Source organism: Caenorhabditis elegans, chromosome IV, assembly GCF_000002985.6.
Source record: "Caenorhabditis elegans chromosome IV".
Taxonomy (NCBI): domain Eukaryota; kingdom Metazoa; phylum Nematoda; class Chromadorea; order Rhabditida; family Rhabditidae; genus Caenorhabditis; species Caenorhabditis elegans.
Window position 1 is genome coordinate 17111073 of NC_003282.8, and position 25507 is coordinate 17136579.

General features: G+C 37.1%; 6 protein-coding genes and 15 non-coding genes across 29 annotated transcripts; 10 read left to right on the top strand and 11 right to left on the bottom strand.

Annotated features, from left to right (window-relative positions):
• Nucleotides 1–8: 8 nt before the first annotated feature.
• On the bottom strand, nucleotides 9–5585 carry cyn-13 (the record flags this gene model as incomplete). 2 transcript variants are annotated; one of them, NM_001268996.2, is made up of 3 exons in its annotated part: nucleotides 9–389; nucleotides 4554–4977; nucleotides 5338–5585. In NM_001268996.2, the coding sequence occupies 3 exons, from the start codon at nucleotides 5583–5585 to the stop codon at nucleotides 66–68; spliced, it is 996 nt and encodes a 331-aa protein (NP_001255925.1). The 2 variants fall into 2 exon arrangements, with proteins under 2 accessions (NP_001255925.1, NP_001255926.1); NM_001268997.3 differs by lacking the exons at nucleotides 4554–4977; nucleotides 5338–5585 and having other exon boundaries at nucleotides 66–377.
• On the top strand, nucleotides 1041–4394 carry Y116A8C.33 (the record flags this gene model as incomplete). 2 transcript variants are annotated; one of them, NM_070634.5, is made up of 4 exons in its annotated part: nucleotides 1041–1136; nucleotides 1185–1256; nucleotides 2009–4011; nucleotides 4310–4394. In NM_070634.5, the coding sequence occupies 4 exons, from the start codon at nucleotides 1109–1111 to the stop codon at nucleotides 4343–4345; spliced, it is 2139 nt and encodes a 712-aa protein (NP_503035.1). The 2 variants fall into 2 exon arrangements, with proteins under 2 accessions (NP_503035.1, NP_001299976.1); NM_001313047.3 differs by lacking the exons at nucleotides 1041–1136; nucleotides 1185–1256 and having other exon boundaries at nucleotides 2092–4011; nucleotides 4310–4345.
• Nucleotides 5586–5698: 113 nt separating the features above from the next.
• Nucleotides 5699–7480, bottom strand: uaf-2 (the record flags this gene model as incomplete). 2 transcript variants are annotated; one of them, NM_070635.6, is made up of 3 exons in its annotated part: nucleotides 5699–6244; nucleotides 6993–7327; nucleotides 7379–7480. In NM_070635.6, the coding sequence occupies 3 exons, from the start codon at nucleotides 7469–7471 to the stop codon at nucleotides 5815–5817; spliced, it is 858 nt and encodes a 285-aa protein (NP_503036.1). The 2 variants fall into 2 exon arrangements, with proteins under 2 accessions (NP_503036.1, NP_001299977.1); NM_001313048.3 differs by lacking the exons at nucleotides 6993–7327; nucleotides 7379–7480 and having other exon boundaries at nucleotides 5815–6132.
• On the top strand, nucleotides 6796–6945 carry Y116A8C.466. Its single transcript, NR_068223.1, has one exon. It is a non-coding gene; the product is annotated as an Unclassified non-coding RNA Y116A8C.466 (non-coding RNA).
• On the bottom strand, nucleotides 6855–6948 carry Y116A8C.50. Its single transcript, NR_003456.1, has one exon. It is a non-coding gene; the product is annotated as a small nucleolar RNA Y116A8C.50 (small nucleolar RNA).
• Nucleotides 7481–8609: 1129 nt separating the features above from the next.
• Nucleotides 8610–15197, top strand: itsn-1 (the record flags this gene model as incomplete). Of its 6 annotated transcripts, none has more annotated exons than NM_001313049.4 (8): nucleotides 8610–8761; nucleotides 8813–9397; nucleotides 9881–10342; nucleotides 10490–10714; nucleotides 10755–11391; nucleotides 12173–12543; nucleotides 13130–13446; nucleotides 14347–15197. In NM_001313049.4, the coding sequence occupies 8 exons, from the start codon at nucleotides 8612–8614 to the stop codon at nucleotides 14861–14863; spliced, it is 3264 nt and encodes a 1087-aa protein (NP_001299978.1). The 6 variants fall into 6 exon arrangements, with proteins under 6 accessions (NP_001299978.1, NP_001255927.1, NP_001299979.1 ...); NM_001268998.4 differs by having other exon boundaries at nucleotides 8612–8761; nucleotides 10761–11391; nucleotides 14347–15194; NM_001313050.3 differs by lacking the exons at nucleotides 8610–8761; nucleotides 8813–9397 and having other exon boundaries at nucleotides 9926–10342; nucleotides 14347–14863.
• A 3364-nt stretch (nucleotides 15198–18561) lies between these two features.
• Nucleotides 18562–18582, bottom strand: 21ur-3583. The gene has a single exon (NR_068224.1).
• Nucleotides 18565–18585, bottom strand: 21ur-12416. The gene has a single exon (NR_068225.1).
• A 93-nt stretch (nucleotides 18586–18678) lies between these two features.
• On the bottom strand, nucleotides 18679–20063 carry Y116A8C.37 (Tyrosine-protein phosphatase domain-containing protein). Its single transcript, NM_070637.2, has 3 exons — nucleotides 19769–20063; nucleotides 19138–19703; nucleotides 18679–19089 (listed from the first exon to the last, which is right to left on the bottom strand). Exons 1-3 carry the CDS (start codon nucleotides 20001–20003, stop codon nucleotides 18994–18996), a joined length of 897 nt encoding a protein of 298 aa, NP_503038.1. The 5' UTR covers nucleotides 20004–20063; the 3' UTR covers nucleotides 18679–18993.
• Nucleotides 18725–18745, bottom strand: 21ur-514. The gene has a single exon (NR_068226.1).
• 21ur-10353 lies at nucleotides 18783–18803 on the top strand. Its single transcript, NR_068227.1, has one exon.
• 21ur-9295 lies at nucleotides 18786–18806 on the top strand. The gene has a single exon (NR_068228.1).
• On the bottom strand, nucleotides 18908–18928 carry 21ur-7224. Its single transcript, NR_068229.1, has one exon.
• Nucleotides 20064–20324: 261 nt separating the features above from the next.
• Nucleotides 20325–20345, bottom strand: 21ur-11231. The gene has a single exon (NR_068230.1).
• Nucleotides 20346–20485: 140 nt separating this feature from the next.
• Nucleotides 20486–22585, top strand: Y116A8C.38 (Tyrosine-protein kinase). Its single transcript, NM_001269002.3, has 7 exons — nucleotides 20486–20544; nucleotides 20699–21027; nucleotides 21124–21307; nucleotides 21354–21560; nucleotides 21607–22212; nucleotides 22267–22359; nucleotides 22410–22585. Exons 1-7 carry the CDS (start codon nucleotides 20512–20514, stop codon nucleotides 22542–22544), a joined length of 1587 nt encoding a protein of 528 aa, NP_001255931.1. The 5' UTR covers nucleotides 20486–20511; the 3' UTR covers nucleotides 22545–22585.
• A 398-nt stretch (nucleotides 22586–22983) lies between these two features.
• Nucleotides 22984–23004, bottom strand: 21ur-7452. Its single transcript, NR_068231.1, has one exon.
• Nucleotides 22987–23007, bottom strand: 21ur-9711. Its single transcript, NR_068232.1, has one exon.
• A 309-nt stretch (nucleotides 23008–23316) lies between these two features.
• Nucleotides 23317–23337, top strand: 21ur-8. Its single transcript, NR_068233.1, has one exon.
• Nucleotides 23338–23578: 241 nt separating this feature from the next.
• 21ur-12399 lies at nucleotides 23579–23599 on the top strand. The gene has a single exon (NR_068234.1).
• Nucleotides 23581–23601, top strand: 21ur-10261. Its single transcript, NR_068235.1, has one exon.
• On the top strand, nucleotides 23582–23602 carry 21ur-5889. Its single transcript, NR_068236.1, has one exon.
• Nucleotides 23603–25507: the final 1905 nt, after the last annotated feature.

Genomic DNA, 25507 nt, shown 5'->3' on the forward strand with positions numbered 1-25507 from the left:
AAAGGAAAATAAATTAAAACAATTCTTTTTGAAAATAAAACATATAAATTTTAAAATTCAATAAATTAAGTCTCCATAGCCTGCGGAAGCGGCTCCTGAATCTCGGCTCCCGGAACAACTGCCTTCTGGGCCAATTTTTCGGCGGCAATCCGTTTTTCCGGCTCAATTTCCCCGCTTTCCACGATTTTCACAACCATCTGAGGTTTGCCAGACGGAGTTCCTTGCTGTTCGACTTGTCGTACAATATTCATTCCTTCAACAACATGACCGAACACTACGTGTTTTCCGTCAAGCCAATCGGTTTTCTCGGTGCAAATGAAGAATTGTGAGCCATTTGTGTTCGCACCGCAGTTCGCCATTGAAACTGTGCCGGGCATTGTGTGGCGGAGCTGGAAATTTTCAGATTTTTAGAGCTTTTAGGTGAAAAAATGCTTAAAATACGGAATTTTAGATGCAAAATCGGTCTAAAACAGACAATTTTCAAATTTGGAGCGGTTTTTGAAAGAGAATGGAAAAACAATTTGGAATTTAAGATCAAAAATCGGATAAAAAAGGAAAATTCTCGAATTTTCAGCGGTTTGTGATGGAAAATTCGAGCTTTTGAGTGAAAATTGGCTAGTAATTGTTGCAATTTTGGTTAAAAACGGAAAATTTCGGAATTTTAAGAGTTTTTAGGTGGAAAATATGGGTTTTTAATGCAAAAACTGATAAAAATGCATTCAAATCCGAAATTTTAAGTGCAAAATCGGTCTCAAACGGACAATTTTCGACTCTGGATAAAGAATGGCAAAAATTTTAGATTAAAAAAGGAAAATTTTGACTTTTCTGCGGTTTTGGATGGAGAGTTTTTGAGTCAAAATTGGCTTAAAATAGTTGCAATTTTGAAATTTTTCCTATGTTTGCACCAATACTCAGAAAATTACAATTTAAGTGTTAGTTGACACAGGAATTCCAATTTTTTTAAACTCTGGGGCACGTGAAAATTTTTAAAAAACTAGTTAAAAAAAAAAAAAAAAAGTTAATTTCCCAATTTAAAAACATTTATTTCGAACATTTGAACTTCAAAAAACCGATAACTCATCGATTTTTCAACACAATCGGCGTCAAAATGAAAGTTCTTGTAGTTTTCCTTATCGGTGGGTTTTTTATTTCGTAATTTTCAGATTTTTTATTGATATTTTCAGCTCTAACAATTCAAATTTCAAGTCATCCCGCCAATTTCACATTTGTACCGGATGTATTGCTCTCTCCACCAGGTATAAATACGGGTTTTTTGGCGAATATGTTGGGGGAAATTCGATGCAATCTGCACGTACTCGGCACACAATTTTATAATTTTTTCTTCTAATGTTGAAAAGAAAAACGTGGGATTTTTTCGGGGAAAGAATGACAAAAATAAGCAAATTTTGTGCAAAACGTGGGTATAGTTTGACAACAGTTTTCGGAGACAACGGAGATTCGGCAATTTCTTATAAGAAAGTTGTTTTTTTTTCGGAATACAATTAATAAGAAGTAAACGAAAAATGGCTCAAAACTGAGCAAAACTGGCGTGACGGTGTACGATTTGATGACATTTGTTCAAAATTTGTGAAAAAAAAAATTGATGACAAAAATAAGAAAATTTTCTGCAAAACGTGACCATTTTGAACACGGCACAGAGCGGCTTTTACTACGTGGCCTAGAAAAATCAAAACTCGGCCAATGATTTATCTGGGATTATAGTTCCACCGTGGCGATTTTTGAGAAAATGTTCCGAACCCATGTTATGAAGGCCACCGAGTTTTCTTATTTTACGGCCACGTAGTAAAAACCGCTCTGTGACGGGGCGGCAAAAGCTACGTCCATAAAAGGGCGCTCTACTGTACAATGAGTATAACACCTCTGGGTTCTTTTTTTGGTACAATAAAAACTGGAAAGATCAGCTCTGTGGATTTTGAGCCACAAATATCCGTGTTTCAGTTTCCAACCGTTTCTAAATTAAATTCTTGAAAAATTTCAAAAATTTCAGCACCGTACTTCCCATCAAAATACATCGACCGTATCTCGACAGTTGCTCAACTTCCAAAAGGAATTCAATTTCAAGCTGGATTAATGAATGAGACTATTGCAATTGATGGAATTTTGAATAGCTATAGAAATTCTGATATTTCCAATTTCAAATCTGAAAATATTCTCAAATTGATTGATGATCTGAAGGCTACATCAATGGGATCTGAGCAAGAAGTATTGAAAGTGGAGAGCCAACTAATCAAGTATAATACGTTCATTGATGAATTGAAATTTGATGGAAATACTTTGGAACTACATGGAAAATATAAGTTTTTTGACACTCTTCGTGACTTAGCTATAGATGTCAAGGATTCCACTGACAATGGGCATCGTTTCATAGTCGACATGCTTGAATACATCGGCGAAATGCTGCAGTGGCTTGAAGAGGGCTTGAATGTGCCGTTCAATATTACCGAGCGTACAATGAGTCCTCAATTTTTGTTGGAAAAATTAGGTAGTATAATGCTCAAAGTCTCGAGCGTACGACATGTTGAATACCTTGAAGGAATGAACAAATCAATAGAATCGACGTTTAAGCCACTACGAGAAATGTTCAAGTTGATGAATGATCGAAATGAGATTCATATGTTAGAAACAGATGAGAAAGGAGATATTTTGAGCAGTAGCATCTTACAAATGGTCAAGCTTTCGAAGAAGAGAAACGATTCTGAGGAAGACGTCCAAAGAGTGACAAAGCTCAAAAATGATGCACAAAGAGAATTTCCACGAGTCGATTCTAAACGGCTCGGAGATCCTTGGCTGGGAAGAATTCTGAGAGCTAACAGAACATTGTTGAACCAACTGGCAGATAGCTTTAAGCCTCTACAAATTGCCCATAAAATGCTTGAAAAGTTTGATGAGGAGTTGGCAGCTATCTCTGGAAACTCTCTGATTTCTGATGGGTTTGAACACTTGAAGAATCTACTTTCATCAGTTCCACTTGACATTGAAAACTCTGCAGATGTACTGAAGAAGCTTGAAGCATGCTATCGTTTGCATCCGGCTGTGTCTCCCGATAAAGTTTATGTCGAATTTTTGCGTAACGTTACCTTGTTTTCGAATTACCTGGATAATGTTATCGATCGTTTCACATTTGAGAAAAAGTTTAACAAATTCCTGGACTCTAACTCTCTCCAACTATTAAAAAACAATCAAAGTTTTGTTAATGAAACACTGAAACGTTTTCTAGAAACTAAAAGTGTCCCGAAATTCCTGATCACAGTAAATGAACTCAGAGACCGCATCAAAGCAATCGACTATAAAGAGATTTTCATTTTTCAAAATTTGAGTAAAGCTATTGAAGAAAAACTGAAAAGCCAAGAATTCAAGGACAAGATATCTTCCGAATTGGAAGTTCACAATTGCTTGAAAAAGTTGAAAAACAACTCGGAAGCTGTTATCCGTATGGTTCCATTGATTCAAGCGTTTATGAGAGCAGATTTGCAAAATGTTCAACAGATTGCTCCATTGGTATCCAAATTTTCACACGAACTCTCTACAGTGAAAACAATTCCAGAGAAAATGAGAGAAGTTGCGAGTCCGGTGACATTGAGAATGAATGAGATGTCGCAGATGTTGAATCAAACCGATGAAATTGGCATATCTCAGAGTGTAGTTCAAAGTGTCTATAGTCTAGTGGACTTGGAGCCACTGATTAGTCAGGTCAAGGGACATGAAGATATTTCTTCCTTAGAGACAGCAATAAGTCAAGCAAAAGCTTATATTTCAAGAATTGATGTGTGGAGAGCTAAATCATTGAAAGGATACACTAATCCGCTCAAGAACTTGACAGCCGAAATTCCGGACATTGATATTATCCCAATTGAAAAGGCCCTCAGAGCCATGGATCCGGCGAGCCCTTTTCTTGAGAAGATTGCAGCGTTGGATTTTATTTTATCAAAGCACAATACAATTTTGCAATGGGCCCCATTCAAATTTGGAGTTCTTCAGGAATTTCTAGAGGTACTGTAAATTTGGTTATCGATCCTTGAATTTTGCAAAAAAATTTGTCGCACAGAAAGTGGGGCGGAGCGTAGCTTCACAACACTGCCGCATGAGGTATTTCCCCGCAATATAATTTCAATTTTACTTGTATTTTTCTCGATTTTTCGAATGAAAATGTTATCCAATTCGAAAAGAAGAGAAAAATTTTGCGTAGCTCCGTCCCACTTTCTGTGCAACAAAATTTTTTGCAAATTTTAAGGATCGATAAATAAATTTTGGTAGTAGTGTCATGATATAAAATAGAGAACAATTTCAGATCGTTCTTCTTCTGAAACGAGATGCATTTGAATAGAACTATTGATTTTTTTTTTGCCAAAAATCAATAAATTTTTTATCTCGTTTCGTTATTTTTTCAAAAATTTCGCATATTTTGGCACATTTTCTACAGAAAATTTGATGTTTAGCACGAATTATTGGCATAATTACCAAATAACGTTGTGAAAATGCGATTTTTTACAGTATTTTTTCTAGTATACCGCTCATCAAAATTTGTGCCTAACCGTGAAATTCTCATCATCAAATTTCGTTCCATAGATCGACTTCCCGCCGGTTCCGTCTCCTTTCGTAAAGTCACCGCCTTGAAGCATAAATTTTGGAATAATCCGATGAAATATCGATCCTTCATAACCGAATCCTCGTTCTCCTGTGCACAAACATCTGAAGTTTTCGGCAGTTTTCGGTGTAACGTCAGTTCTTAACTCGATCACTATTCGTCCAATATATCGAATTCCAATCTTCACTCCCAGATAGACACGTGGAAGCTTCGTCGAGGCTGACGACGATGACGTGGCGGCTTTTTCAGCGTCTCCGTCTTCTTCCGCAGCAGCTTCTCCACCTCTTCCATACTTTTTGAGCCATTCGTCGTCTGCCCAGACAGGTTTCTGTGAGCGTTCGGTGGCTTTTGGTGGACGAGCAAAGTTGACACTGAAAATAGCAATTTTAAAATTATAAAAAATGTTTTTTTCACAGGTTTTATTGAAAAACTTGTAAAAATATCTTTAAAAAAATATGAAAAATCACAAAGATTAAACCTGAAAACTAGGAAAATTTTGAAAACAAAATTAAAATTAAATCTTAATTTTAAAAGATGCTCCGAAATAACATGCGCGTGCGTTATTTCGGAGCATCGTTGCTACGTTTAAAATTGAAAATTAATTTAAATTTCCTGGTGTCAAACTACGAAAAACTGCGATTTGCGCTGGAGTTTCACTTTACGTAGTAGACTACGCAAGAATTCCACTTTATTTAGGACTATTTTCTTGGTTTCCAGAGCCAATCCCTAACCGAATAGTCTTTCCGAACAGCTCGCTCTCGTTCATATTATCAATCGCCATCGCCGCATCCTCAGCCATATCGAATTCGACGAATCCGAAGCCACGATGCTTTCCCGACTCGTAATCCATCGGAATCGAGATGGCAACGACGTCTCCAAACGGAATGAACGCGGCCATCAACACTTTTTCAGTGACATCCTCGGTGAAACCTCCGACGTAGAGCGTTCTTTTCCGATTGTGTGGAAAATTCGTGTTCATCTGGGATTTCTGAGCAGTTTGCAGGTGGATTTGTAGAAAATTAAATGAATAGGTAAAAAAGATGGCTGAACAGAACCATTTTTTGGCGAAAAAACTACAAAAAGAAGGAAATAAAAATGGTTTTTTTTGCAATAAAAAAGAGAGAGATAGAGAAAAAAGAGCAGAATTATTGGAATTATATGAGATAAGATACAGAAGAAAAAAGGTAAAAAAAAAAGAACAAGAGAGATTAATATCGTCTTCGATCACGGCTTCGACTGCGGCGTCTTCCACCGCCTCCACCTCCATATCCGTAGCCTCCACCGCCACCGCCACCTCCATATCCACGACCTCCGCCGCCTCCACCCCATCCTCCACGATCACGATCTCTGCCGCCACCGCCGCCACCCCATCCTCCACCGCTTCCATAGCCACCGCCGCCACCACCTCCACCGCCGCCTCCGGAACCTCCACGTTGTGATGGATAATGTCCAGCTGCGTCGGCTCGTCGTCCACGTCTACCATACAGACGATCTCCAAGTTCGGCGGAAATTGCCTTCAAGTGCATGAAATTGCAGAATCCTCCTTTCGAGCAGGTTGTAACTTCGTGTTGACGGCATCTAGACTCGCGGAAGTCGGTGACAGGGCACAACTCTGCGTAGATTGGTTGTCCGTTGAACCTGAAAGCGAAAAATATTTTAAAAATCGATAATTTTACAGAAAATTTTCATAATTTTTGCATTTAGCATAAAAATTTCCAGCTAAATCAGGAAAAAGACGGAAAAATCACGATTTCTGGACAAAAAATATACTTTTTTGCCCCAGAATTTGTGTTTTTTCATCATTTTCGCTGATTCTTGGTGCAAATTTCCAGCTAATTTAGCAAAAAAACATGGAAAATCAAGATTTCTGGGCAAAAAATAAAAATTTTGAGCCGCTCCGCTCACCATCTGCGTCGCGGTCCATTTTACAGAGGTGGCCGAGAGGGAACCTCGGCCATGACCGCGACGCAACTGGCATGCGGAGCGGCTCAAAAAAATTTATATTTTGCCCCAGATTTAGTGATTTTTCCATCATTTTTGCAGTTGACATGAAAAAAGATGGAAAATCACGATTTCTGGTCAAAAAATTAAATGTTTTGAGCCGCCCCGCTCGCCAGCTGCGTCGCGGTCCATTTTAACGAAATGGCCGACGGGAGCGGCTCAGAATTTGTGATTTCTCATCATTTTCGCAGATTTCTTGCACAAATTTCCAGCTAAATTAGCAAAAATGATACGGGCTAGCTCGCCAAAGTGCTCAGATGGCCCCTGTGCCAGGTATATCTCCATTTCAATGCCCTTCCGATGGGCAAAGTACAGTGGCACGTTCTCTTCACAGCACTTGAGCTCAGCTTGAGCCCTATCAACACAGCAGCTTCAGCTTACGCACCATCGATTATTCAAATCATTCTTTGCTTTCTCGGCGTCCTCTTCCTTCATAAATTTGACGTATACGTTTCCGACCATGTGTTCTCCGATATTCTCACAAACGTTGATCTCCTCCACTTCTCCATATTTTCGCTCCATCTCCACAAAAACCTCCTCGTAGAAATCGTCAAAATAGCGCTGTTCCTGATCATTCCGCTTGCCGACTTTATCGAAAGCATCCGCCTGACGGACATCCACTACCGGATTGTGGTAGAAGTTTTTGAGCACAACTGTTGGCGAGAATGTCGGTGTATGATGGGCTCTGGAGCATTTGTCTCCGTGGCGGCAGGCTCCTGTCTGCAAAAATTATTTAATTATTGAATTTTTTCACAGAAATCCACAACAAACCTTGAAGAAAAACGAGCAATTGACTTTATCCTTCTCAGTACCATAGATTGAGGCCAGGTACTCGGCTCCGGAGAGCCCGTCACCATACGACATTGGGATTCACTAAAAAAAATGATTTTTGACGAAAAATTCAATTTCAGCGGGAAAACCCTGAGAATTACGATTTTTAAACACAAATTCTGACGGAAATACTTCAGAATACAACGTAAAACTCAAAATATCAAGAATTCAATGCAAAAAACAAACTGCGAACCTGAAACAGATAGAAAATGGAAATAATAACCAACTGCCCTGCTAAATTCGAAAACGCAACGAGGCACGCTTTTGTGGGCGGGGCGAGCGTCGGCAAGGTGAGCGCGCGCGTTTTTCTAGCGTTTTCTCTATTTTTCTTTTTTTCTCCCATGACCAGAGATTAATAAATAAGTTGAAATTTAAGTGAATTTCTCTTCAATTTTCCGCGATTATACCGATTAATTCATGCACCAAGGCTGAAAGAACATTTAAAAATCAATTGGAGCTCAAAATTATTTGGAGAAAACTCAAGAATACGAGATTTTTCACTCTAAAACTAAAATTTGTTCTTAAAATGCAAAGTTTTAAATGAAAAAAAAAACATTGATTTTTTTAAATATATAAAAAAGGGGTTTTTGATTCCTTTAAAATTCTCTGCGTCTCTTGCATCTCTCGCCGCGCGCTCTCGGGGACCACTCCTCTTTTGGGGCACGCAAAAATCGATAAGCTTTCGGCGGCGCTTGGCCTCTTTCTTATTTCTTCTTATTTCTCAGTTCCTGAATCCAAATTTACAGAAATTTCGGCGCATTTTCTCTTTTTGTTGCGAAATTCGCATTTTTAGCGTTTTTAATCGAAAAACCCCCAATTGACAAATCCGTGGGAAGTTTACATAGAAATTTCCAGCTAAATTAGGGAAAAATCACGAATTTTAGCCAAAAAATTACATTTTATTGAGCCGCCTCGCTCGCCGGCCGCGCCGCGCCGCGGCCAATTTTTACAGAAATGGCCGAGAGGGAACCTAGGCCACGGCCACGACCGCGACGCAGCTGGCGAGCGGAGCGGCTCAAAAAAATCTATTGTTTGCCCAAAAACATGTGTTTTTTCATCATTTTCGCTGATTCTTCGCATAAATTTCCAGTTAAATTAGAAAAATATGGCTCGTTTTTTCCCTTTTTTGTTGCGAAATTCCCATTTTTTGTCGAAAAATCCCCTGTTCTCCAGATGACAAATCCTTGGGAAGTTTCCGATGCCGAATATCAGAAGAATTTCGCAATGTTCGGCCAATTAACCGGAGGACAACCGTTTATGGATGCGGTCACTGCACGAAATGCACTAATGCGCAGCAATCTGCCAACGCAAGTGCTTTCTCAGGTTGATATTAAACTTTAAAAAAAAAAATGTTTTTATTCAAACAATTTCCAGATCTGGGCGCTGTCAGACTTGGATAAAGACGGCCGGCTCGATATTCGTGAATACTCTATCGCGATGCGACTTGCTCTGAATTGTCTTGCCGGAATTCCGATTCCTCCGCAACTTCCGCCTTCCCTGCTGGTAGTTCCCGCCAGAAATGCTCCACCAACCTGGCCTGGAAGCCGGCATGGCAGTGTAGACTACTCACAAACTCTTCCACCGGCCATTGATCGTCGAATGTCGCAGTCATACATCCCATCTGCACCGGTTTCGATTGCCGGAACTCCATCTAGCAGACACAACTCGATTTCAGCTGGAAGCCCTTTGAATAATGATCGCAATGTCTTCGAAGGCCGGCAGCTGGAAAACTGGGCGATTCCTCACCACAATAAATTAAAATATTCTCAATTGTTTAATGCTCTCGACAAGGAACGTCTGGGCTCCCTGAGCTCACAAGTCGGACGGAGTGCTCTCGGGCTTTCAGGCCTTCCTACCAATGTTCTCGCGCATATCTGGTTTTTGTCAGATGTGAATAAGGATGGAAAGCTATCAGTGGATGAGTATGCGATTTCTCAGTATATGATTGAAATGTTCAAAGTATGTGTTTTGTTACCGGCCAGAAGCTCTTTATTCAAAAATTGCACTTTTTCCATGAAAATCCAACTTTTCTGATCTAAAATTGATATAAAAATGTAGAAAAAGGTTCTTTCCATCTGAAAATATTGTATTTTTCATGTTTTTTCAACAAAAATAAGGAATATTTTCAATTTTATTTGTCAAAAACTTGGAATTTCAAAATAAAAAGTCAAGCCACGTGGACGCTCCTCCCACTTTGCAACATGCGGCGCGAGTTTTCGCAACACTGCCGCACGGTTGTATTTTCTTCACGAATTATAGTTTTTCAGTGAATTTTACAGGATTTTTCAACGTTTTGCTTGTTTTTTTCAGCAAAATTTCATGTTAAAACGCTGAAAAATCTCAAAATTTCAAATTTTTCTGTACGAAAATCGGAAAATACCCTAAAATCATGAAACACCATAAAAATTTCCGCTGAAAAACTTAAAAAAATTTTTTTTTCAGAGTGGATTCGCGCTTCCAAAAATAACCCCGCTGGAACTTGTCCGGATGTGCGGAATCTCATCAAGATCAGCCAACAATACCCCTGAACTCGAACCAGGAGCGGAGCCACCACAAAAGTCACCAGCTCCGAAAACTTTTGAAGATAAGCGACAGGATAACCTATCTAAAGGTCAGGCAGAACTGGAGAGACGACGTAGAGTTCTTGAAGAAGAGGAGCAACGAAGACGAGCAGAAGTAGAGAAGAAAGAGAGAGAAGAAGAAGCGAAGAAAAATAGAGAAAGACAAGAAAAGGAACGACAGGCTGAAGTTGAGCGGCAAGCTGAACTAGAAAGACAGAGAATAATTGAAGCTCAACGGGAGGAAGAGGAGAAGAAGCGGAGGCTAGAGATGGAGAGACGCAGAGAGGAGGACGAGAAAATGAGAAAAGTTCAAATGGAGAAGGCGAAAGTTAAACAGATGCAGGTACAGATGCCTGAACAGAAAAAATGGAATTTTTATGTGGATTCTAGGCGATTTTTTGAGTTTTTCTTTTGAAAATTGAACTTTTGGAACACAGAAATTTTATTTACTCATGATAAAAAAAAACCAAATTTAAATCCCTAATTTCAGAACCAGAAGCAACAAGAGAACGAGCGTCTTGCACAACGTCAGCAACGAGAAAAAACGCTGCAATTTCAATTACAAGCACTTGATGAGAAGGTTATCGATGTTGAAGTGGACATTGGAAAAGCCAAAGAAGCAGTAGCAGAAGTGACTGGATTTATTGAGAGAATGAGATCTACGAGAGACGAGAAAGTCGCGAGAATTAAAGAATTACAAGAGACTAATCAGAAGGTAATACGCGTTTAATCTATATGCAAATTACCCAAAAAAGTTCCAGACAGCTATCGAATCTCAAGAACTCGGCCATCAGCTTCTACAAAAACAGTCGGCTCACAAGGAGACAACGCAGAGAAAAAGTGAACTAGAAGCACTGCGAAGGAAACGAGATGCTATTCGAAAAGCTATAGAAGATGCCGCTCTGGAATTATCCACAGAAAAAGAGAAATCGTATAATCAGACGGAGATTTTAAAGACGAATAAGGAAAAGTATAAGACTGATGTTTATTCGAAACTTGTCGCAAAACGAGAAGAATATCGAAATTCGTTTGAGCTTCTGGTTCATGCTCAGACACATGCCAGGAGCAAAATTGGGGAATTTGAAGCGAAATCTGCTCCAGCTTCAGCTGCTCCAGCTCCTGCTCCTGCTCCAGCTCCTACTACCACCAACGGATTCCCTGCAAACTTCAACGATGCATTCGGAGAATTCGATAAAACCGATGCAAGTCAACGTTTCGACGCGGATTTCGGTGCCACGTCGACAGCGGATCCATTTGCTCAGATTGCTCAGGCGCCAGCTCATTCGAAGGGTGCTGTTGATCAATCGGCGTTCAATATTCATGACACTTATAAGTGTCGAGCTCTTTTTGCGTTTGAAGCAAGATCCGAGGATGAGCTCAGTTTTGAACCAGGTGCTGTCCGAACAGCAATATGTCCCTTTAAATGGCCTTTTGTTGTGTAGATTTACGAGCTTCTCCGGAAAAAGCTCGAAATTTCGGAATTCGTAGGAGAAAAAGTTTGGCATAAAATTCAGGAATTTTTAAATTTTTCCAAAAAAAAATCTGAAAAATTGCAAAATTCCACTAAAATCAAGGAATTTATCTAAAATTTTTAAGAGTTTTTCCAGAAAAAAAGCCAAAAAAAAAGAAAATTTCAATTTTTTTATTCTTATCTCTCATTTAAAATGACTTATTTAATATTTTTGAAATAGTTGCATGGAAAACAAATTAAATGCATAAAAGATGTGAAAAATTTCAGAAAATTTGAATTTTTTCGAAAAAAAAAACTGAAAAATTGCAAAATTCCACTAAAATCAAGGAATTTTACTCAAAAATTCTCAAACTGAGCTGAAAATGATTCCAAAAATTTTGAAATTTGTAGGAGAAAACGTCCAAAATTCAGGAATTTTTAAATTTTTACGAAAAATTATTGGAAAAAAGAACTATTTTTCCGCAGTTTTTTCAAAAAAATTTTGAAATTTTTCAAAAAGTTTGGATTTTTTCGTTTTTGGCAACAAAAAAAACCATCACTAATCAATGTTTACCTAAAAACCCCGTTTTTGTGAAAAAAAAACCCTTTTTTTCCCAAAAAATACCAATTTTTGTCAGAAAAAACTTAACAAAAAGTGTCATTTTTGACAAAAAAAAGGCAAAAATTCGAGAAAAAGTTAATTTTTATTTATTTTTCTTCTAGGAGACGTCATAATCGTCTTCCAATCCCATGCAGCTGAACCAGGATGGCGTGCCGGTCAACTTCGTGAGAAAGTCGGATGGTTCCCAGAAGCATTCGTCGAAGCAATCGCAGCAGTACCTACTCCAGGCGGTGATCCACCTATTCAGAATATGCCACCAAACATGACGCCGAGCTCATCAGTAGATCAAATTGGAGTGAAAGCGGCGCGGAAAGCGGAAATCGCAGCGGCAATGGGATTGACAGAAGGTGGTGCTCCACCTGCTTCAAGTGCTCCAGCAGCAGCAGCAGTAATATCTCAATGTATTGCACAATTCCAATGGAGAGCACGTAATGAGGAGGATTTGTCATTTGCAAAAGGAGATACAATTGAGGTGGAGAGCATTTTGCTGCGAAAAATCCAAAAATTGTCTGAAATTCTTGAGCTTGAACCTGAAAAAAATGAGATTTTACAAGTTTTCCGGCAGAAAATTTGAAAAATTTGAAGTTTTAAGCCAATTCTTAGGAGTTTTCAGCCTATTTTCCTGCAAAAACAGCTTGAAAATGTGATTTTGACGAATTTTTGAAAAAAAAATTGGATTTTCGGTGAAAAAATCGATTTTTAATCTATCTTTCAGCTAAATTGTATGATTTATAAAATAACCTTTTTTCCCAAAAAAAACCATTTTCCCCATAATAACTCTTTTTTCTAAAAAAAAACCTGTTTTCTACCAAAAAAAAACCCATTTTTATCAACAAAGGAACCCAAATTTTCAACAAAAAAAACCTTTTTTACCCCAAAAAAACCTATTTTTCAGCAAAAAAATGAGCGTGGTTTCTGGGGAATTTTTCCAAAAATTTGAAAAAAAATTTAGGATTTTATTCCCATTTCTTCTTTTCACGATTTTTCTTGAATTTCAGACTATTTTTTTTAGATTTTTGAAGGTACACCTTAACTCGAACTAATAACATTAATTTCAGGTACTAGAAAAGCAAGAAATGAAATGGAAAGGTCGAAATCCTGCCGGCGAAATTGGATGGTTCCCGAAAAGTTATGTGAAAGAAGTCGGAGCAACCACCAGCACCACGACTCCGATTGTGTCTCCTTCGAAGGCTTCTGCAGGAGCTCCAGGAGCAGCAGCAGGAGCTCAATACGACGTGGTACCTTCCGATGTGACATTACAAGCCTCCGAAACAGCCCCCCAACAACAACTTTACACTGTGATCTACGATTTTGAAGCTGTCGAGACAACAGATTTGGCACTGCATGTCGGTGACACAATTCTAGTGCTCGAGAAGTAAGTGGAGAGAGGAGCTCTCGCTGCTCTTGACAGGAGCTCATTTGGAATTGAATTTTTTCATTTTTTTGATAGCTTTTCGTATTCTTGCGCTATTATTATTATGCTTAAACGAAAGGTTTCGGGGTATCAATTTATTACATTTTGAACCAAATAAGCCCAAAATTTTTAAAATAATTGTTTCCAATTTTGCAAGGAAAACCCTATTTTTGGCAAAGTAACCTCAAAAAACTATTTCTTGTCCAAAAAAACCTTTTTTTTTTCAAAAAAGTCTAATTTTTGTCAGAAAAAAATCCAAAAATGTGTCGTTTTGCCAAAAACACCAAAAAAATTCCATTTTTGCAACAAAAACAGCTAAAAAATACATTTTTCCCCAGAAAAAAAATCATAAAACTCAGTTTTGCCAAAAAAAAAAACCAAACACGCGTCATGTTTACCAATAAAACTTTTTTTGTTTTAAACCGATTTTTTCAGAAAAAATCCAAAAGTGTCATTTTTAACATTAAAAAAACCTAAAAAGCTATTTTTTCAAAAAAGGCACAATTTTTCTTACTTTTGCCAAAAATGTGTCATTTTCGTCAAAAAAAACCCTGAAAAAAAAACAATTTCCAAAAAACACAATTTTTACCGAAAAAAAATTAAATTTAAAAACCAAAAAAAGCATATTTTCTCAAAAAAATTAATTTCTCCACAAAATTAAAAAAAAGCCCGACAAAATCCAATTTTTGCAAAAAAAAACCGAAATACTCTTTTTTTTCCAAAAAAACTTCATATTAAAAAAAACCCCAAAAACCCAAAAAACTTGTTTTTTAGCCAAAAAAAAATTACTTAAAAACTGAAAAACTGACACCAAAACAAAAATATCAATTTTCAGTGATTTAAATCAAAAAATAATTTCAGAAACGATGAATGGTGGAAAGGGCGTTGCAACGGACGTGAGGGTATCTTCCCAGCCAACTATGTCGAGATATCAGTCCAGCAGGCAGGGGATCCGACTCCACCAACTCAAGCTCCAACTCCAGCGGCTCCACCAACCGTCCTCTGTGAAGCTAAAGTTGTCGTGGATTTTGTTGCATCGGCGCCAAATCAATTGGGAATCAAAGTTGGCGAAATTGTGAAAATTCGTGAAAAATCAGCAGCCGGCTGGTGGGAAGGCGAGCTGATTCGAAATGGAAAACCAATCGCCGGATGGTTTCCTGGAGAATATGTAAAAGTTTTGGAAGAAGCCGCTTCTCCTGCCACTCGAGCCACTGCAGTATACGATTATGAAGCTTCTCAGCCAGATGAGCTGGGATTCAAGACTGGAGATGTTATAATTGTCACTGATAAATCTGAAGCTGAATGGTGGAGTGGACATCGAGAACAAGATCCTTCGAAATCTGGACTTTTCCCATCGAATTATGTTCAGCAGCAATAATTATTTTTAATTTTAGTGTTTTTTGTCGAATTTGCATAATTTTTTATTTATTTTCCATGTACCATAGATTGCCTATTTCACTTGAGTATTCTCCCGCATAATTTATTGATTTCTTGATTCATTGCTCGACACGTGGTGTCAGAGTGTCCCATATTGGTTTGATCTATCTAGAGATCTACGAGAATCGCGCGGGAATTTGAATTTTTTTGACGGCAAAAAATTCCCGCAAAAAACAAATTTTTTTGTAGATCAAACAGTTATGGGACAGCCTGACACTCTATTTAATGCATCCACTTGATTTTTTGAAACTAAACTTAATAAATATTAGTAGAAATAACAATTTTATGGATTAAAACAATCTGTAAAAAATGAAGCGAGATAGGAAAATTAATAAAAAGGGAGAAAAAACCTAAAGGAAAATATAGGCAGGATGTAGGTGACTAGGCAGGCAGGCGGAAATTTTGAAAAATACGAGCTTTTGAGGAAATTTAAAGAAATGTCGCATGTTTCGACCCCTACAATGTTTTAATACAAATCATTTATACAAAATTAAAACATAAAAAATGTCGAAATACAATTTTTTTTGGTCGACTTCCAAAATTATGAGTGGCAAAAAATGAATAATTGCCACTTTTTGACAGTAAATAAAAATGTTTTTAAAGTTTTATCATGATATTTGGTCATTTTGGGATCATAGGAGTGGCACGGCGTGTAAATTGGTACATCTGGCCTAGCGAAAAGTGAAAAGTTAGAATCCTAGGCCATGGCCGCGGCAAAGCGCGCGAAATTTGAATTTACATTTTTAATGTCATTGAAAGTAGATGAATGAGACATTATAATGGATCAAAACTACAAAAATATACACAAAAATTGTTCTTAAAATGAATAAATCACATTTAAAAACGATTATTTTCCTAAATATACAGTGCATTTTTTTCCAACTTCTACGACTTTAAAGGCGCGCGCATTTTCGCGCAATGGTCTCGCCACGCGCATCCCATTGATTTGTTGAGCGCGTGGCGAGACCAATGACGGGATCATTTTGTATAAATGCGCGCGCCTTTAAAGTCGTAGAAGTGGCAAAAAAAATGCACTGTAGGTGGAAATTTGATTTATTAGGCAATTATTAGGAAAATGCGTCAAAACTGACACATTTTTGAATTTTTTCAAAAACAAGATCCACAAATTTTCGGAAATTTCACCAATTTACTCACTAGGGAATATTGTTAATAGGGGAATTGCTAGGAAGACAAAACAAACTTTAAATGACAGGTGAGGTCTTTGGCTACAAAAATCATTTTTTGGAATCTGCTAAAGTCTGCCCCAAAGCTGAAATTTTCGGCCTTAAAAAGTAGTCCTCTTTTTGCTCAAAATGCCGTTTTTCGTGTGTAGAAGTGGCTACATAAAAGTTTGGCACTGCAGCCGCCGTTCGAATGGCCGATTGGTGAACTCTCGTGCTCATTAATCTAAAGGTCACGGGTTCGTTCCCCACCAGGTGTTAAATTTTTAAAAAAATTTTCTTCGAGTACGAAAATGAACCAAAACACGGTTACTTGCGTTTTTTAGTAAGTTCAGAATAAATTTTTTGGTTCCTGGGAATCATAAAAGTCAAATGGAAACTTTTCGGAAGTTTTCATTTTTTGATAAATTTTCACTTTTCTCCCACCTGATATGCAAATTTTTTCTTCAAAAATAATTTTTCAAAATTTTTTTAAAAAAGTGTTTGTCTTGAAAGAGCAGCATTAGTTTGGATATTTTTACAGTTTTGAAAGATCGAATGTCATTTTTTGGCGGAAAACACTGTTGTCTTTTCTAGCGTTTTGCACAAAAAGGACCTACTTTCAAAGACTTCCACTTTTGTTGGCATGCAAAATATTTGAAAGTTGTCAACTACAAAGTTGTTTCAAAATATTAGATAAACAAATTTCCAGTTAAACTCTTCTGCTAAATCTTATGGGTAGAGAGATATAGCTAGAGATATGGGCATTAGTAGTTAAGTATGTTGAAGCTTCACTTTGATTAGCTATATCTCTCTACCCATAAAATTTAGCAGAGTAATTTCCACTGGAAATTTGTTTATCTAATATTTTGGAACAACTTTGCATTTGACAACTTTTCTATATTTTGCATGCCAACAAAAGTGGAAGTCTTTGAAAGTAGGTCCTTTTTGTGCAAAACGCTATGAAAAGACAACAGTGTTTTCCGCCAAAAAATGCCAAAGAAAAAAAAAAAAAAAAAAGCAACACTGTCAGTTTCAACTGTCAGTTGGGATCAGTTGGGACCAGTTAGAATAGCACTTTCTCTTTGTTTCTCAGATTGATGGCCGAAAGGCTGTTTTCTGAGCATTGTTGTATTTCGGATTGATGGCCGAAAGGCTGTTTTCTGAGCATTGTAGATTTTTGGATTGATGGCCGAAAGGCTGTTTTCTGAGCATTGTTGTATTTCGGATTGATGGCCGAAAGGCTGTTTTCTGAGCATTTTAGATTTTCGGATTGATGGCCGAAAGGCTGTTTTCTGAGCATTGTAGATTTTCGGATTGATGGCCGAAAGGCTGTTTTCTGAGCATTGTAGATTTTCGGATTGATGGCCGAAAGGCTGTTTTCTGAGCATTGTAGATTTTCGGATTGATGGCCGAAAGGCTGTTTTCTGAGCATTGTAGATTTTCGGATTGATGGCCGAAAGGCTGTTTTCTGAGCATTGTAGATTTTCGGATTGATGGCCGAAAGGCTGTTTTCTGAGCATTTTAGATTTTCGGATTGATGGCCGAAAGGCTGTTTTCTGAGCATTGTTGTATTTCGGATTGATGGCCGAAAGGCTGTTTTCTGAGCATTTTAGATTTTCGGATTGATGGCCGAAAGGCTGTTTTCTGAGCATTGTAGATTTTCGGATTGATGGCCGAAAGGCTGTTTTCTGAGCATTGTAGATTTTCGGATTGATGGCCGAAAGGCTGTTTTCTGAGCATTGTAGATTTTCGGATTGATGGCCGAAAGGCTGTTTTCTGAGCATTGTAGATTTTCGGATTGATGGCCGAAAGGCTGTTTTCTGAGCATTGTAGATTTTCGGATTGATGGCCGAAAGGCTGTTTTCTGAGCATTGTAGATTTTCGGATTGATGGCCGAAAGGCTGTTTTCTGAGCATTGTAGATTTTCGGATTGATGGCCGAAAGGCTGTTTTCTGAGCATTTTAGATTTTCGGATTGATGGCCGAAAGGCTGTTTTCTGAGCATTTTAGATTTTCGGGTTTTAGATTAATGGAAAACTTGAAACAGTAAATTTTAAAAATCTGCGCAATATTTCATAAAAACAATGTTTTGAAGAATTTAACTATTTTAAGTTGGGTTTTATATTCCATTTTTATAAAAAGTAAGCCACCGTGAAACCAAAATATTGGCAGCATGATTAAATTGTTTCGCTCATCAAAATAAATTTTAATTTCAAATTTACATGCCAGAATTTGATTTCGAAAAACACTGAAATTAATTCAAAACGTGCAGGAACTTAAATTTTTTGTTTCAAAATTTTTATTTGTTTTGGCAATGTTATACTATGTTATGTTATATATACTATGTTAAGTGTTTTTTGCAGAAAGAAATGTATAATTGAAAAATAAAAATCCAATAAGTTTTAGTTTTGCATTTGGAAAACGGTTAGTATTGAATTGAAATCAATTTTTGATTAAACGAAATTTCCTTCAAAATTGAAATGAAAACCTCAGACGTAATAGTTTAAAAGTCAATATAATCTACTGAAAATGAGAGCATGAAATAGTGTTTACATTTAAAAGTTCCTGATGTGGTTATCAAAAACTTTGTAATAAATTAAATTTCATTGAATGTTTTGAAAAAAAATCCAAGTTGTTCTGAATAATGAAATGACTGATCCAACATATTTCGAAATTGAACTTTTTTAAGACACAAAAGTGATGCAGTAGAAATTTTGAAAAAAAAAGTGCGCTCCAAATTTTAAATCTTCTTCTTTAGTTTTCCTCTCAATAAAAAAGTTTGCAACTAACATCTCAAAAAATATCAAGAAAAATTAATAGTCGAACCTGAAACAGCAGCTCGCACTATAATTTTTTTAATTTTCTAAAATTATTAAAATTCTGAAACAGTTTTTTTTGTTTCTGGAGGTTCATTGAGTATGTGTGTGAATGTTTCTGAATTCAATTGGCTTTTCTTGAAAAATTCCGGCTCTTCCAGTACCATTCATGCTCATCAGAACAGAGTTCTGTAAAATTATTCTAATTTTAATGAGAAAATTAATGTCATATCTTACCTCATTAACTTTCATAACCTTCTCCATAGTAGTCACTAAATCTGTCACAACCTCCAATCCTCTTTTCTGACGCCAGTTGTGCATGTGGTAAACTGTAGTGAGCAACGAGTTTGAGCACCCATCGGGAAGAATTTCCAAACAATATTCAGTCATCCCAACAGCTGATTCAACCTTCTTATTGTTGACGAACATTTTTCCATAAGTGGAGTATGTTCCGCTCAGAAGAGGCAGGATTTGTTGGAGTGTCACCTCCAGAGGCATAACTGCAATAACCACTGAAACTATGCTCTCCTGGTGGATCATTCTCCAGAAGTCTGCAGTATCAGGCGAGCGTGACAGATCAGGGACTTGAGTCAGGATCATAGTTCGGTTGAAATCCGGAACTGTGATTTTGGCAGCACATATGAAACTCTCCGGTCCATTCGCCAACTTCACGAGCTTTTCTTCCGGAATTGGACAATCCGGAGCTCGTATTTTGTGCATGTTGTTCTTGAAAGAAGGGCACGAGTCCATCGGCGTTTTGAAGTTGTCGGTTTGTTTGAATGTCCCGCCAACATTGGTAGTTGCTGAAAAAATATGATTGTCTTGATAGGAAATATCTAGCTGAAAACAAAAAATGAAGAAAACTCACTGAAGAATCCATTCGCTACCATCCTCTTAGCAGGCTCTTCTCCACTCCATGGCTCCTTGTCTACTTCCTTCTTTTCTTCCTTTCTCTCCTCTTTCTTTTCTTCGTATAGTCTCCCGAGAGGTGAATCCATTTCCTTTCGGTCCACGACTTTTCCGAGTTCTTCGACTTTTTTGACTTTTCTCGCCTGCCGATTTCTTCTGTTTACTTTTACGTTCACTTCGAACTGATCGATCATTTCCTGATTTTGATGTCTTCTTTTTCTTATTACGAGCAGATTTTTGAGATCTTTCCGTCTGAAGGCTTAACGTTATTGAATAAGTAAGTAGGTATAGGCAGGCGCGTAGATAGACAGGTATGATACAGGCCTTCGTACATACCTGCCTACCTATATTCACATTTTCCGCAAAACTTGGAAAACCGGAAAACCTTTGCTAGTTTTTTGAACAGATTACCTTGAGAATATTCGATTGAGAAATAAATACATAAATCAGATTCTTATCAGTTTTTAAAAGGATTAATTATTTTTTGAAATTTTATTAAATTTTAAAACGTGAACTTTTTTCAGGATATTTTGGTATTAATTCAATATTTGAATAAATATTTAAGGTACGTGGCTGAAACGTGACAAGCCGAATAGAAAAACAATTTTTTCCCGGTGCCACGTGGCAAGAAGCCTTCACCTTTTATCACCACAAAATCAATTTATTTCAACTTTTAAAACTTCTCGTGCAAAGTTTATCAACATGAAAAAACCATCAAAATGCCAATCTCCTGGAGTAAGTTTAATTTAAACTGCTTATTTTCCTTTTGGAAATACTTTACAAACCACGGCACCTCTCTATCAATTCTCTCCACCATTCAAGCACATATCTAAAATCTGAGTTCACATTTGTATTGTGGGTACTCATGCATATATTCTTTATTTTTCAGGATAGTTCAATTTCTGCAAAGGAGAATGATGCTCAATCGAATAGAAGCCGTGATTCAAAAGTCGCCCCAAAATCGGAGGGTTTAGCTACAGGTCTTGATGAAACCGAATGGAAATCGAGGCTTACAACTCCGGAAATTGTTTTAAAGGAGATTCGGACACTCGAAGGAGTTTCGTATTATCATGGAATGGTGGCTAGAGATCTAGTTGAATCGAAGCTCACAAGATGCGGAGATTATTTGATTCGAGCAACTGACAATCGTATTATGGAGTTCGAGTTCATTTTGTCATTTTTCAATAAAAAACGGATTCACAGTCATTTGACTATCAAGTAAGTAACTGTATAGGGAGATTACTCTGCCTCTGGTAGAAAAGTAGTATTCAAAAGCTTTTCAATTAAATTATCGACTGTTTTTTTAATATTCAGATGCGACGTTGAAGCTGGCAAATGGGCTCTTGGATTGTTGTCAGTTAATCAATTTTCATCGGTTGTTGATCTCACCAACTTCTACAAAACTAATCCGATTGGAGCTGGCTTCTTCTTGAAAAGAGCGATTTCCAAGGGAAAGTACATGATTGCTCATGATCGTATCAAATATTCTCCAAAAGATGTAAGTACTCGATATATATACTAGGAGATAATAATCGATCGTTTAGGATCTACTCGGTACCGGAAACTTCAGTGATGTATTCCGTGGAAAGATCGAATTGGAGAATCAAATGGTGAATGTTGCACTGAAAACCACAAAACTTCTCGACGATACAATGGATCCAACCAAGAATGTAAAAGCCAATAAGATTAAAAAGGAAATGATCCAGGAGGCAGAAGTTATGAGTCAGCTTCGTCACGCAAATGTCACATCGGTAAGGTTTTTAGAAAGTGAGAAGTTCTTGATCTAAATAATTTCAGTTCTTCGGCATTGCTGTCGATCGTTTGCCAATTCTTCTGATCATCGAATTCTGCAATGGTGGCAACCTTCAAGGACATCTTATCAAATTTGGAGACAGAATTGGAACTAATGAACGTTTTCTGTATTTGCATGACGCTTCAGCGGGCCTCAATTACATTCATGCGATGTCTATCACTCATCGTGATATCGCTGCTCGTAACTGCCTTATCTCAGTCAATGGTTTTGTGAAGTTGTCTGATTTTGGAATGGGCCTTAAAGTTCGCCGAAATGAAAGTGCAGAGAAAGTGGCGGAAGATGATGATGGTAAAGAAAATAAAGAGCCCAAACTTCCTGTTCGTTGGATGTCTCCAGAATTGGTTGACACTCCTGATGCATTCAGTAAAATGTCGGATATGTGGTCGCTGGGAATTCTTGCATATGAGATCTTCACAAATGCTACAAAACCATTTTTCAATCTCGACGACACTGACGTAATGCAAACAGTCAAATCAGGAAAACATCCACCGCTTCCTTTATCAATGGGACCAGATCTGATTCGCCTTCTCAAAGATGTTCTCGTAGCTGCACCGACACAACGGACCACTGCAGATAAGTTTTATAACGAGGTAAGATTTTCAATAAAATGCTCTTTTGTTTTAATTTTAACTGAATTTTTTCAGCTTCATGTCCTTTGTACTCAAAAAGGTGCATTGTCATTGAACGGACTTACAATCAATCAAATTCGTGGCATTAGTCGTAAACGTGTTGAGCATGTAAGTTTGCAAGGCAATTCTTCAAATAAAATTGAATTTTCACTGGGAAGGTTACATACCGCAAGTTGTCATATGCGATAAGAATGGTAACGAGAGAGATTGGGGTGATGCACCACAGGAGATGTTGGCTAATGTTGTTTGGAGGGGAAAGAAGTGAAGTATCGAGCCGAACCGGATCTTTTTAAACAGAACTCTTTTTTGATTGAATAAATGGCATGGACTGAACAATTTTTGTTTTGAGTCAAGAATGCAATAATGCTACCATATTGGTGGAACCTTACTATCAGTAGTTTTTATTTGGCCTCCAATGTTTAAATGATTCGTGTATCCGGTTTAATTGAGCCGCACTTTGGACAATGTGGAATTAGGAAATCCACCATCCGGTTTCTTAAAATGCTAAAAGGCGCGTAGGCACGTAGGAAATCAGACAGAGACTTAGTATGTTTGCAAATGTGCCGAAGTGCGGTTTTTTTTATTCGGCATGTGCCGAGTGCCAAGAAAAACAATTTCGGCACATTTAAAACTTTTTTATTGTAAGGTAAAACATATTATGGGAGTTTATAATTATTTTTCAGAACTCTTTTTTCTACATTTTTCAATAAAACTTATGAAATATAAAATTTTAAGAATGGAGACTGTGAAGAATTAACATTGTCACATTTTTAGAAAATGTTTATCAAGTTACTGAAATAGTGAAATTTTTTATTCGTCAAAGTCGTGTCATATATTTCACTCACAACTGACTGTTAATACAATTATTATGTTTAATACTTGTTAATTTCAGCTGATACATATGATATAATGTTTTTAATTTGCCAATTCGTCAAAATACTGCAAAAAAAAATTAAAGAGACAAAAGGTTTGATATTTTTTGATAATTTAATTTTTAAGGATTTTCTTGAAATTTTTTACAGTTTCAAGTAATTCATAAAATTTCAATGTTTTTTGACCATTCGTTCATGGACGTATGTGAATGTGATCGAAAATTAACAATTCGCTTGAAACAATATAATTACGTAATTTTTTGTTTATTTCCCTAAAATTTTTGATTTTTTAACATTTTTTTTTCATCTTAGGCTATTCTGTTTGTGTAAAAGCAAAAAAGAGATTTAAAATAATATAAAATGTGAACTAAAACAATTTCAGCTCTGTGCGAGAGCAATTGAATTTTCTCCTGTTTCACATACTTTTCATAAAAAGAGTGGGTTTGCGTGCTAACTATTGCAAAGGCGAAATTTTTCTAATGACCTATCGAAGCGTGTTGTCCTAATATCTTTCATGAAAGTTTAGTGCCAAAAAATAGGAAAAATCTTCAACTGGTTTCAAGCGAATTTGTAGTTTCATTGCAGAATTAGAAACAGTTTTCAATTTTTTTCCGCGATTGACAACTTTCACAAAAATCAATTTTTTTAATATTTTTCAATTTTTTGACGAAAGTGATCCCTATTTTCAAATCAAAATTAATTTGTATTTTTGTGACGCTAAATTTTAATGAAAGGTATCAAAACGAAACGCTGCTTGAATTACCGTATATCTTCTATTAATATGGCCTCCCTATTAGACTTGCACTCCCTATTAGTATTGCCCCTCGGAGACCTTCCGAAAATTAGTATGGCACTCCCTATTAGTCTTGCACTCTCTAATAGCCTTGCGTTTACTCTTTTTTATTGCAGGCCCGTCTTGTTAACTTCAGGATTTCAACGAAAAAAATTGCCTATTTTGCAACAGTTTTTCACAACATTTCTACGAGATTGAAGTTTTTGAACTTATATGTTACAATTAAAATCAAATTTTCTGAATTTTTACATAAGATTCGAGCTTTTTCAGAAAAAACTAGTAAGCTCAAAGTCAGAAAAATGTTCTGAAAATTAGTATTGCACTCCCTAATAGTCTTGCACTCCCTAATAGTCTTGCACTCCCTATTAGTATTGCAAGCGGGAAGGCCATCGAAAAATAGTATTGCAGCCATATTAATAGAAGAAATACGGTAATTAAATTGAAATCTAGAAAGGTAATGAGCATATGCGGAAAAGGATGAAATCAAAGTACATGGAGATTTTTGAAGCTAAAATTTTTCAAGTTACGTGGCCTTGAAAATCGGTGGCCGAGTTTTTATGTGGAAAAATATAAATTTTGCTCCGAAAATGCACTTTTTTCAGCTTAAATTAAAATTTTCCAGAGTCTTTAGAGAGAATTTTGGACGAAAAATTAAAATTAAAAAAAAATCGAAAATTTGTCGTTTTTTTTTCGAAATATTATCGATTTTTCGCGTTTCCATTTAAAAAAAATCAAAAATTTCGAAAAAAAAGTCTTTATTAAAATCGACGGCATTTTGAACGGCTTTCCCCGACGGAGCTCGGCGAGCATCGCCTCCATTTCCTTGGTCTTTTTCAGCTGAGCTTCTCGTTTTCGCTGGCCCACGACCTTCTTGTATTTCATATCTGATTGCATCATTTATCGTGAATTTCGGAGCACTGAAAAATCGATAAATTGAGTTTTTTTTGGTGAAAATTCCGCCATTTTCGGGCATTTTTGGCACCAAAATTTTGATGGATTTCACCAAAATCCATAAAAATCTGAACTTTCCAGATCATCTCAGCGCAGTCGTCGAAGATCTTAGCAGAAATAATCATTTTTGGGGACATTGTCAGTCCATACGAGCATCCGAAACACGCGACGCGCATCTGCGTACAAGGAATTTTAATTGACGCGCAAAACATTTGATTGGGCGGCAGCGAATACAATTCTAAATCAGTTTATCAGACATCGCTTACGGAGTTTACGACAATTAGTATTTTAATCAATTAGTTAATCAAAAACTAATTTTTGTGATATACACTCGAAATAATAAAACTGCGTGGAGTGTACTGCAGAAAACCTCATAATTAGGCCCCGCCTTTTTATCGTCCACTCACGGGGAAAAGGCAAAATTCGGGGACCAACCAATATCAGGCCGCCGACATCTCATGGGTTCCGCGCGCCGCTATGTTTAACTCGTTGTGGGTGTGGCAAGCTGTCTCCGCCCACTGCGAGTTAAACATAGCGGCGCGCGGAACCCATGAGATGTCGGCGGCCTGATATTGGTTGGTCCCCGAATTTTGCCTTTTCCCCGTGAGTGGACGATAAAAAGGCGGGGCCTAATTATGAG

Coding starts and splice junctions, on each gene's coding strand:
- Y116A8C.38 (NM_001269002.3), top strand. CDS start 20,512: ATGAAAAAACCATCAAAATGCCAATCTCCTGGA. Junction 20,545..20,698: donor CAAAATGCCAATCTCCTGGA/GTAAGTTTAATT, acceptor TTTATTTTTCAG/GATAGTTCAATTTCTGCAAA. Junction 22,213..22,266: donor CAGATAAGTTTTATAACGAG/GTAAGATTTTCA, acceptor GAATTTTTTCAG/CTTCATGTCCTTTGTACTCA.
- Y116A8C.37 (NM_070637.2), bottom strand. CDS start 20,003: ATGATCGATCAGTTCGAAGTGAACGTAAAAGTAAACAGAAGAAATCGG. Junction 19,704..19,768: donor GGTAGCGAATGGATTCTTCA/GTGAGTTTTCTT, acceptor ATATTTTTTCAG/CAACTACCAATGTTGGCGGG. Junction 19,090..19,137: donor AGGTTATGAAAGTTAATGAG/GTAAGATATGAC, acceptor ATAATTTTACAG/AACTCTGTTCTGATGAGCAT.